Consider the following 12,491-nt stretch of genomic DNA (forward strand, 5'->3'; position numbering starts at 1 on the left):
AGGGGAGGGGAAGGGGAAAATGGAAGGTCAGCAGAATAAAATAGACATTATTATTGCTGTGGGTATATACGTGACTGCATGACCAATGTGATTCTATAACATGTACACTCAGAAAAATGAGAAATTTGTATCCCATCTGATTCAAATGTATGATATGTCAAGATCATTGTACTGTCATGTGTAACTAATTAAAACAAATACAAAAATAAAACTCATAAAAAGTAATTTAATACCTTAAAATTATAAAAATATGGTCCTTTTAATAAATGAAGAAAAATTGAAAAAAAAAAAAGAATCCACCTGTCAGTTTCTCAAGTTCATTCATTGTCCTTAACTATTTTAAATCCATAAAAGCTTCACAAAGCCTACATTATCCTTCACAACAAATGGTCCCTCCCTTTTGATTGACAGTATCATCTCATGCAGTAAGTTTTGTTAAGGCTATAAATTCTACATTATTATATATTAAAATTAATAAAGAAGAACAAATAAATGGAAGGTGGTGTTTGAGACATTTCTGTTCAAGAAATGATAATAAAACCATAATTTCTATTTGTAAAGATGTCATTTAACTATTAGTGAATTCACAAAAGAATCATAGTAAACAAATTCAACAAAATCAAATTTATTTTGTTTTCTTTTAACTCATAGTTAAAGAGTCTTTTTCAAAAACATTTTGAGGCTATAGCCTCAGATTTTGTGTGTATATATTTTTAATTTATTTTTATTTACAATCATTTCTATGACATGTTTTCCACTTTGTGAATATATAACATTTCATTTATGAATTTCCTATCAATGAACATTTCAGTTTGGAGCTCTTTACAATATTTTATTCCCACTTAACATCAGTGCTGCTATTAACATCCATGCACATTTCTTTGTATTCATCTGTGTATAAAATTCTGCAAGCCACCAAGGAGTGAAATTGCTTCAACATGTCTTTTTGTTGTTGTTTGGGTTTGAGTTTTGGTTTAAATATTGCACAAAAGGAAAAGAATGTGTTGCAAAACAAACTAGCCTAAGATCTCTTGTCCTTAATATATTTTTTTCATTTCCATTAGTATTTCAGGTTTATATAGGACTGACCTATCTCTTATGCCTCAAATGTACACTTATGACTTGGTGACTATGACCTCCATTTCTGCCTCAACAGGTTAAAAAACTGTCAGAACACATTTGTATTTGCAGCAACTTCCCAGATCATACATTTTAAGGTTTCATTGAGCTACTAGATGTTCCCTCCAGGTCTTTCCATGTACTTCACAACAATATTCCAGTCTTCTCAGAGACACAATTCTATGTTAACAGACACATGATTCTCTTCTACATAAGGACAACTAGTACTAAAAGGTATTTTTAGATTTTTTTCTTCTCATCTAATTATGCTGCCCCAAAATTTATAAGTTCAAGCACTGACCATAAATGTGAGATAGGGCCTTTAAAGAGGTAACTGAGGTTAAATGGAATATACAATCTTGGTCCTTTTAAACCAAAGAAAGTATTTAAAGACTAAAAACACAGAGGAGAGGACAGGTGAGCACACAGTAAGAAGGTGACCATGTTAAAAAATGGCTTAGAGTCCTCAAGAGAAATCAACCCTGCCAGCAGTTTGATCCTGCAACTTTAAGCATCTAGAAATGTGAGAAAGTATTTATATTGTGTAACCTGTACTGAGATAATTTGTTACAATATAACTGAGTTGAAGAGTGGTTACCAGAATACAGCCAGATTCTCAATAGGTTCTTCTTCTAATTTGGTACTTTGGCTTTCCCCCCATTCAGTTAGAAGAATCGTTTTAGATGAGATTGACAAGGGCTCCAAAGAGATAACTCAATTTCTTTGTCACTCAAACCATAAAACTCTCCTTCTCATCCTGATAACCCCATGACCAGCCCTACAGAAATTCTTGGCCTAAATGGATGAGTCAGAGAGGCATCCAGCTAGCTGGTCCCACAGGCCACTCACAAAGTCCCTATCATAATCCCTTCACATCATCCCTCAACACAGGTTGGGTGCAAGAGTGGCCCCCTAAGACCATGAGCATGCTCTGAGAGATGAGGTTCCAGTCCCAGACCTTACCCTGGGAGCAAGATAAATGCAAACTTATATGAAAATAAGCCCTATCACTGGATTGAACCAGAGAGATATTTTGTGACTCACAGACCTCAGAATTTTTTCTCCTTTCTCTCTTTCTACAAAGTTGAGAGGATCAATCAAATAGTCAACTTCTCAAAAAGGCACAATATTACAGCATACTGAGTACCATTTTCACTATTAAATTTATGGCAAAAACTTACACGAGTTTAGTGATAGAGAAAATTAGCATGCCTTCTAAAAATTAAATTGAATCAAGAAATCTAAAAGAATAAACGTTGGCACTGTGTTTCTAGCATCACCAGTTGGAGATTGTGAGAAACAGATGTTCTGAGCTGTGGAGCAAAAGTGTTTCACCTTCTACTGAGATTGTAGTGAAACTTTTTCTAAGACCTCCACATTTACCTACATATGATAGACAAGCTTCTGATTGATATTCCCAGCATGTCTGCACCAGAGAAAGTGGTGGTAATGAAAATAGTTTCTGCCTTCAGTACTTTCAGAATGTATGAAAAATATTTAGAATGAAATCACTCAAACTGCCTTCTGCATGAGAATAACATATATCTTTAAAAAAGATTATCCTGAGACTTGTAATTAAAAAGGAAGTTGAGAGAAAGGAAGGCTGAGGAGACATGAATACTGAGATGAAGCCTGTTTCCATCACTTCTCTCCACTTCATTGTGCCAACTAACAATGGACTGAACTCACTGAGTGATGTTAGTCTATTGTACCTTTTTTATAAATTTCTTTTTAGTTATAGAGGAACACATCTTTATTTTGTTTATTTATTTTTATTTGGTGCTGAAAATCGAACCCAGTGTTTCACGTGTGCGATGCAAGCACTCTGCCACTGAGCTAAAACTCCAGCCCCCATTTGTCACAGTGGTCAAAAGGTGTGACTTATGTAGTCCAAGGGGGGGAAATAAAGAATGTCCACGCACTTCTGCCCTAGTAAATGCTTTATTCACTCAAATCACTCAATACAATTTTTATTCTATAGGTTCTTAAGCAAGACAATGATAATTCTTAATGCTAGGCACTGCAATAGACATCATCAATTCACAGCTAACAATTCTAGATTAATTCTAAGCACTGCAAACACACTTAATCATGACAGGATAATGACAGACATTCCCTCTGCATGCCAAGTTCAAGTGTCAGATTTATAGTCTCAAACCTTAGGCTTTAAGTCCAGCAGATGCACACTCACCCAAGTCAGGAACAAAGGCAGACTTCTCCTGGGGTGGAGCTGACAGCCAGCTAAGGAGAGGGTCTAGAGAGAAGTTGTGGCTCTCACCAGGGTCAATATGTGGCTGTAGAGTTAGAGAGTGGTGAGGAAAATGCAGAGGATCAGCAAATGAAGAAAAGTGTTGGGATGTCAGTCCAGGTCCTTATCAGGCTCTCAGCGTGAGAGCATTATTGTCATTATTATCTGTTCACTCGCTCCATTATTTATACTAAATTTGGGGGCTTTTGACCCCTTATCTGCTGCCACTGAATCTCTCAGTGACATCATTTACCCTGGGGTTAAAACATCTCATCTGATGGTCCCCATCCTGATCTTTTCACCTTTCTCTCTTATTCATCTCTTTTCCCTCTTATTGGGCAAAGACAGCCTGCCAGAGGCTTCACTTGAGTTTATCAGGGTGGGGAGAAATGATTTATTTGTGCCTGAGAGCCATACTGGAGGGCTCCATTAGGCATGTCTGGTGAGACTGCAGGTTTCAAACTGGAGTTTTTAAAATGGAGTTGCTTAGGCTCAGGCCTAAGGCCATCCTCATACCATTGTACCTTTATAGTTTGCTGTGAGTACCACATAACTCAATTTGTCTCATTTCATTCATATTATAACTTAGGACTGCATGTTTATCTCCAAAAATTCTGTGTCGGAAAAGTTTATTCCATCTCAACATCTCTTAAATATTTAACCTATACTTAAAATTTCCATGTTTGACTCATTGAATTAAAGTGTTTTTCAAATTGAGTTGTTAATTTTATACAAAATATGAAAAATTTCTTCTGATGCCAGCATCCTGATCTTGCTTGAGTTTCTTTTTCATTAACACATGTAAGACTAGTCTGGTTGCTTCCACATAACCTAGAATGTGATTTCATTTCCATTGCTACATATCCCTGGACATCAAGTATGCAGTTTCTCTATTTCCCCTGAAAATACATTTACTTTTTACATTCTGGGGAGTTTCTGGTAGAATGCTTACCCCACAATTTTCACTCATTAACTTTAAGGCTTTAGTGGAAAAACAGATTAATTTAGATCTATATCACCATTAACAATTACTATCAAAATTTCTATATACTGAACCCAGGAAACTTCATTAATGATTTCAACAATACTTGTTCCTCAAAAGAAGAATATATTAGGATTAGAGAAAGGAAGATAAGTGATTTTCTTAACTCCTTTCAAAGATTCTCTTGGTATCCTGAAGCAAGCTAATTCTACCTAAGAATGAGCCAGCTAGCTAGACTATTCCCAAAATTGATATCAGGTGGAGAGCATACATTCTTTCAGAATCTTCATCAGGATGTTCTTGGTGTCCTGAGCAACTAACTCAAGGATGCGCCTATGTCTCATGAATCTGAAGTGGTGGATGACAGGATTACCTAAGAATGGTATATATCTAAAAAGTGTTAGGAATGCCCTCATGATTAAGCAAGTCATGAATTTCATTTTCCAGTCACCTCCACAGAGAGTGTGCAAATCCTGGGACTTCATGATGGTCATGTACTCAAAAGCCCATGTCCCCATACTATGAGCCACCTGCTGAAGTGATGCATCATCCACACCAAAGAGCAATCGGTAGGCTTCCAGACACTTCCCCAAGTCATCAGCATCCCTGATGCCAAGAATATCTTCCACATGCTCTGTGGATAATCTCCCCTTCAAGGAGTTCACTTTATCATTAATGATCTTCTCACAAATGTGGGAAAGCATGACTAAGGGACCATGGCACCTGATGTTAGAGAGGTCTATTTTCAATGTATTCCTAAGCTTTGGGAAGTCATGCAATAAAGGGTCAAGGTTAGATACAAGGAATATGGGGGGTTCCCACACACCCTCCTTCTGAAGATTTTCCTTGATATTCTCTTGTATATTCTGCAATATCTTTTCATTTGAGAGAGCACTTGTGCTGAAATCCCTGTCCAGCTTAGTCCAGACAACATAGAACCTCTTTCCCATCCCCTCAATGGCTTTGGCAAGCTTTACATGATTCATGCTGAACTGCTCAGATGCAATGATGATAAAGAGGTCATATTGGCTGAACTGCATCTCATTCAGATAGCTCTCCAGACTTTGAGCAGTAGTCCCCAAGCCAGGCAGGTCCCACAGCACCACATTGGGAAAGTGGAAAGAAGAATAGCTTCCTCTTGTCTGGGTGGTTGTCACCACCCCAATGGGAGCTGAGGCCTTCTCCTCATGTCCCAGGACTCGCAATGCATTGATGAAGGATGACATACCATTGCCTGACTCCCCAGTCACAGCAATGTTTACTTGGGTTCTGGACACTGTCTCTACAGTCCTCCTGAACACACAGACCACTTCCAACAGCTTTCCTTCTTTCAAGGACTTCTCAATATTTCTGCTCATCTCTTCAGTTAAAATGTTCCAGCCTGTATGGTATGACACAACAGAAGTGAAGGATGTAGACAATGGAGTGTAACAGGACATGGGGGTTTTTGCCATATTTGTGAGTAGTGGAGCCACCTGCAGAAATAGAATAGAGGGAGTTAGACACAGTGTGACACAGGAATCAAGAGAGTTCACATCTCATTCCCAGGGTTTCAGATATACAACAAAAGAGATAGCAAAGAATTTCAATTACAAACAGAGCAAGCAAAGTATTCATTAAGGAAATTTACACATTCTTAGGGATTATGGTGTTCCTAAGATTGTTTGGGGCTTATGTGTCAATGGTTAGCCCCAAATCAGGACTGTGACCCAATGAACTTGAGCAGCAGAATGTCAGGCAAGTCACTGAGGTGGGAGCACACATTCTTATTCTGCCCCATTTTGTGGGAAGAGACTGGAAATGCTGGTAAGACCAGCTTTCCATAGTGAGTAATTCACTGATAAAAATGTGCTAGTCCTCCCTGGGGTTATCTTTTTTCATCAAGAACAGTTCAATTATTGTTAATAATCCTATTAAAAGTGATTTTTTTTTCTTTTTCTGGCAGTATTGTGTTTCTTAAAAAACTGGGATGATGTTCACCAATAACTACAGCTTCAACAGACAAGTCAGAACAACTTTATGAATAATCTACTGATTTTAAGTCAGCACTTAAATTTTTATATTTCTATGTATAACTGTTGATAGTGTTATTCATATACATATTCAAGACGTTATATGAACATGTTTCTCTTATTAGCTTAATTCTTGCAATGAGATTGAAAGCATTTGTGGAACAGGATTATAAAGACAATTAGTTGGAATTATCCAGTGGATTCGACTCAAGATTGTAACACATAGACTTTTCTTGGCTGATGGACTTTCATAATCCTACATTTATCTGTGATTGCTATGGTACTTTTCTTAAAAGTACTTAATCACCTCTTTGTGCATGAATATGAATTTTTTGAAATTCAAGACCATTTCTTTAGCTGCAGAGTTGCTTTTTTGTGTCTCATAGAATCTTCCTGACCTATAAGGTGCTCCCTAGCTGGCCCACCAATGGGGTCCCCTGAAGCTTCTGAGGTCCTATATGGTACTCACAACTGGTGTAGTCAGGTTTCTGTCCCAGAAGGCCTGCTATGCTTTCAGTAGGATAAATTTCATAACATGAACACATGTAGGTTTCATGGTGCTGTATCTTGCTCTTCACAACTTTCCTGAAGACACCACTGTCCTTGCTCTTCTCCTGGGGTAGTCCCTACCTGCAGCACAACAATACTCTCCATATTCTTCTAGCTGCTGATTTTCTAGCTCCAAGGTCTACATGCACCTTCCCCATGGATGAAATAATCTGAGAATCCCTTGAGGATCAGCTCAGATCTTTGCAACATAGACAAGTTCCTAAAATCCCAGTTTTCTGACTTGTGCTTTGAGGAAATCATGCTACCTGCTCCCAGGATTCATGTGAATATTTCATAGCAGGATCCACAGTATGTTAGAGTCCTCTTGGTGAAGGCTCTTTGGTTGTCTTATAGTCTCTGATAAAGACTTCCTCTGGTTCTTTTTCCTCCCTCCAACTTTAATCGCACAGTATGAAAGCGATATATTTGTGAATCTGTCAGTGCTGAGTCTTTTTCATGCCTTGTCTCATTTAATCTTCCTCAAATCCTAATCTTCAACCTTGATTATGTTTGAAGAAACAGAGAATTATAAATAAATAACAAATCTTGAATTACATAGGTGTGTGAGGGATTCAAAAATTGAACTTCTGAATGTGATTCTATTTTTCTGTCTGGCAAAGATAATCATATTTAATAGAAATCTAGCTCCCTGAGATAATGATTATTGATGCTGAAGTACTTCCCTTGAGGACACTGATTTGGTTATAACAATCAGTTGCATTTACAACTACTTAAATTCACCTTTAACAATTTTGGGAGAGAATAGAAATTAGCTTCTGTCTCTTCCTATCATACCATCATTGATATATAATTGTAAAGGAAATTCCAACAGTGTACCCACTAATTGGAGCCTATTCTAGGAGGTTTAGGAGAGGGAGGTACCTAATGAAATAATCAGAGAGATACTAGGTGTCCATTACAGACCTCACCACAGTCATGAACCCAGGGAAAAAATATTCTGTGTGAGTTCCAGGTTGTGTGCAAGGAATTTTCTGTCCCTGGATCAGGCTCTGTAGATCTTAGATTAGGGATCTTAGAAAGTCTTAATATTAATGTTAGGGATCCTTTGGGGCTAGTAATCCAGAAAGGATGGAAAGAAATGAGCATCCCCTGAATCATTCCCCCTGATTGGTCTACAAATGATCAAACCTTATATATGGATCTCTATCACTTTGAATTCTCTCCTGATAGATCAAGTGAAAGAACCTGGTATTTCAACTTGGTTGAAAGTAGGTGTCTCTCCCACCATGTGATGTCTTCTACCTCATTGAGACTGCAGAGACTCCCCACCAACAAGAAGTGGCACACCAGATGTGGCTATCTGATCTTGAATTTCCCAGACTACAGAACAGTGAGCCAACTAAATCTCTTTTCCTTATAAATTGCCCAATCTCAGATATTCTCCATTAGAGCAATGGAAAATGGACTAAGACAGGTAATGGACCACATCCCTGAATAGGCTTTGCATTTTTAAATGACTGGGAAAAAATCAAAAGAAGAACAATATTTTGTGACAAATTTAAAATATGTGAAATTCAGACTTCAGTGTCCACCAGTAAAACTGGGGATACAATCATTCCCATTTGCTTACACGTAGTCTCTGGCTGCTTTTGTGCTACAGCAGCAGAGGATCTAGAGAATTCCTAAAAATCCCTACCAAGTAGGGAAGACGATTTCAAGAGGCATTAATGAGACAGAACAAAAGAACAACCTTTACACACAGATATATGATCAGGATTCGGGACTCATCAGAGGTCAGGGAATGACACAGAGCAAAATCTGCTTCCAGAAACCAGAGTGGGGCTTTCTTTATTTGGACTCTGCCTTCATCAACTGAAAAATGTCTTTTTAGAGAACATTAATACTTAGGGAAATGAAGAGTAGATCATCTCCTCCATATAGTATTTTCTACCTTGAAAGTCACCATACCTCTTCCCAAGACCTAAGAGATGGAAGCCCAAGAGAGTGAATATAGTTCTTAAATCCTGATTGAGTGGGTTCTGTTTTCCCACAATAAAATAATAATGATAAATTGGAATTGAAAAAAGAAGATTTGGGAAGTATCAGTTCATGCTTATTATCATACTAATACATACTTGTCACTTCCAATAAAATAATTCCTCTAGATTATTTACCCAATGCCTCTGGTACCTACTAGGTATTTGATCCATTTCTATCTAATGAAAAGAAATATATTTTATAAATCTCTCATTACTAATTGACAGGACAATTAATTCTCCTTCTTTAAATCTGTCACCTGAAGAACTAAAGCCTGTTCCCCACACACCTCTGGCAATTGCTCTCCTATGGGGAGGGGCTGAGACAAGGTATTGACCTGTATAACAAGGATGGGAGAAGTAGGCATTACTCCTACATTTTTTGAGAATATTTATGTAACCAAATCTCACTTAAGTAAGGCACTTCCAACCTGTCTCCTCAACTGAGCACTTACTTCTGTGCTCTGTGAGAAAAGGTATCTATGACCCTATAGCTCTGGACCCAACATCCAGATTATTTGCCCTCAATGCCTGATTCCCTGGTCCATTGCCCTGCACCCTGATGCTGGTCACAACTGTATAGTAGACCCAGATGAGATCAAGTACCAAGGGCCTTTGTAAACAGTGCTCTGCTGAGGTCCATGTATCAAAGAGACCAGGGAAAGACCTGGATAACTCTGGGTGAGGTTGCAGGATCCTCCAGGGAGAGTCAGTATTGAGGGTTAGTATGGGACAGCTTTAAGACTTTGGGGCTCACAGTGCTGAAAATTGGCATTTGCAGAAAGTCTATCAGAGTATAGACTATACTCCTTTCTTCGATGGCCCATCCAAAATTATACCTCTGACCTAAGGAAGGGGAGCAGACTATTCTGGCTTCCAAAGGGAGCCCAACAAGGAGGTTAAATTAGAGGAAAAACAGCTAGGCTTAAAAAGAAGAACAAAACCCTGTGAGTAGCATCTTTAAACTCTTCTGACTTAAATCCACTGTAAGAGATGCATTTCACGTGATAATCGTGCACACATGTTCAATCACAGGCAAAGACCTGAATGAAGATCAAGTCACATGATTTACTTTTTTTTATCTTTAGTCTATTCTATTATATTCTGTTGAATGGTATTTTATTGAATTCTATTCCACTACTTTAATGTTGGCTGCGACCCACAAAATACATTTTATGACTTAATTGAAAAAAATAAAGAAAGAAGGCTTTTTGTGAATTTCCTATGCAGGGTTCTATGTAGTTTAAGCTTCTTTCAACTACTCTGAGCCTTATCAAAGGGAATCAAAGAGATGTGGACTGGACTAGAATGGATCTGAAGCACCAAGTAGTTTTTGAACATAGATCCTATATGGGTCCAAACCCTTGTTTTATTGTTTATTTCATCATCATCAGGAAAGACTAAGGAAATATCAATGTGCTAATTTATTCCAGAAAAGGGTGGCAAACCTCTCCGGGATCAATGGGTACAGTACTATACCTAGAATGCTCTAGGAAAAGTCTATAAGGAATGAGTTGGAGCCCAGCAACAGAGCTAGTTTCTCCATGAAGATAAAATATTTGAATTGAGTCAGGCAAAAAGGTCACTCTGATACATCATGCTCAAAATTCAACCTCAGATACTAATTCCCTGAATGATCCAGGTAAGGAAAACATAGGATGTCATAATTTCAGGCTCTGTCAGATATTGCCTGTGGCTAATTCAGATCCTGGGAGTCTGACCTCACAGGGAACATTTCCAGCTTAGGCTCTAGAAAATGTGGAGGGCATATCCCATCTTCTTCCTAAAAAAAATTGGTCCATATCAGAAGAACCAAAACAGTAGGAATATGTAGGTAAGAGAGAAGCATATTACTTCCACACTGGATGTTTTGGAAGCACAAGAAAATATATTAGAGTGCTATGTAGCACCTGAAGGATGTCAGAGAGGAGCTATGAACACACCCTGAGTGCAGTAAGCCTCATCCGAAACTCTTCTGCCCTTGGTGTAAAGGATCCACCTTTAATGCCATTCTATTAGCAGAGTTATTAGCAAGCTGTATTTAGGATCCCTTCTCTTACCTGCTTCAGAGGGGTGGCTGTGAGGAGATGTCAGCAGTTCTCCTGGGATATCACTGCCTCCCTTGAGAAAGGTTGCTGTCCTCAGACAGAGGCAATTGCCAGTCCCAGGTGGCTCCAGAAGGCAGAAGTCACTTGTGGAAAGCTGAATTATTCTGAGGAAGAACCAATAGAGAAGAAGAGGAGAGGAGCTAGAAAGGAAAGTTCAGTCTTCCTGGGTTTTCTTTCTTCACTTCACAGTAGAGTTATTGTGCTGCCCCTGCTCACTACTTGGCTGTTTGTAGATTTGAGTCTGGCTGCCTGCCTCAGCTCCACAAGGAGGGGAACATTGGTGGAGTAAGATTTCAGTTTCTATTCCTGTAAGTAACTGATTTTCAGGATACAGCCATTCAGTTTCCACTTTTGCCTTCCAGTAGGAGTAGAAACCATTCAATTCTAGCCTAAATCCAAGTCCAGGATGTCTTAGCTCTGCCCAGAGGCTATGAAAGTTTAGCCCAGGATGAAGACATTCTGGGCCTAGACTTTCTTCCTCACCTCCTGGAGCCCATGTCCTCTGAGATGTTAACATCTGGAAGATGTAAGGGCAGGCCCATTGGACAGTTGCAGGTACTAACTGCTAAGTTCCTCCTAGTGGTTGTTGTCCCTGGCTAGCTTCGTTTGCTCACTCCCATACCACTCAACTCAGGTGCATAATCGCTCTCTACAATGGAGCTCCCCTGATCATCCCACAGGTCAAGGCATTTGTCCACTCCAGAATACCTGGCTGTTAATTTGTGATTCTTTTTGACCTCTGACTTCTCACAGTTCAGGAAAGACTCTCTATAACCAGCTTACACTCTGCCACTCCATATAATTGATTGTCACTTTCCTGGCTAATGTCTACTTTAAGAGGGGCAGGCCTGACCACTAATAGGTCTAACCATGGGAATTAATGCTGCTAATTAACATGACTGGGAAAATGCCATGATTACCAGAGCAAGATAAGGTAGCAGGATAAAGTATGAAACTCTGATCATTGTCCATGGACCAAAGGTGGTCTGATTACCACCTAACTGTCCCTGAACCTTCTGTTCCATCCACAGGGTTCATCCTACCTAGCTTCTGGGATAATTGCATTCCTGAGTGCCCCACATTTCATACATGCTATTCTTGCTGTAGGGAGAGTCCTTCCCATGGCTGCAACTCCTAAGCCTCCTCTCTAGCACCACATATTGATAAGACCTCCATGACCAAGATACACTGTCCACAGGACCCTGTCTTCCACCCTCTGGGTGCCCCATCCATCCTCCTTCCTGCTCAGTGTAGCTACCTGAATGCTCAGCCCAGCACATTAGTAGTTTCCCTATTGCTTGGAATCTGCAATAGGTACCAGGCTCTGAAATTCCCCCATCATCAGGTTCAAATTACACTGAGGTTTTTGAACCTGTGCTAGACTGAATGAGTCACCAGAAAGGATGAGAAGGTAGAGGACTGAGTCCCCAGTGGGGGCATGAATGAACATCTGATCCAAGACAGGCCTTTGACTTC

The 12,491-nt window shown here is 39.2% G+C and overlaps 1 protein-coding gene across 2 annotated transcripts; it reads right to left on the reverse strand.

Moving 5' to 3' along the window:
• Positions 1–3,044: 3,044 nt before the first annotated feature.
• Positions 3,045–11,297, reverse strand: LOC107160565 (immunity-related GTPase family M protein-like). Of its 2 annotated transcripts, XM_048786648.1 has the most exons (3): positions 10,968–11,297; positions 6,831–7,409; positions 3,045–5,824 (listed from the first exon to the last, which is right to left on the reverse strand). In XM_048786648.1, the coding sequence occupies exon 3, from the start codon at positions 5,801–5,803 to the stop codon at positions 4,604–4,606; it is 1,200 nt and encodes a 399-aa protein (XP_048642605.1). In that variant the 5' UTR covers positions 5,804–5,824; positions 6,831–7,409; positions 10,968–11,297; the 3' UTR covers positions 3,045–4,603. The 2 variants fall into 2 exon arrangements, with proteins under 2 accessions (XP_048642605.1, XP_015362730.1); XM_015507244.2 differs by lacking the exon at positions 6,831–7,409 and having other exon boundaries at positions 10,968–11,277.
• Between the last annotated feature and the right edge of the window lie 1,194 nt (positions 11,298–12,491).

The sequence above is a fragment of the Marmota marmota genome, unplaced genomic scaffold (genome assembly GCF_001458135.2).
Source record: "Marmota marmota marmota unplaced genomic scaffold, marMar, whole genome shotgun sequence".
Taxonomy (NCBI): domain Eukaryota; kingdom Metazoa; phylum Chordata; class Mammalia; order Rodentia; family Sciuridae; genus Marmota; species Marmota marmota.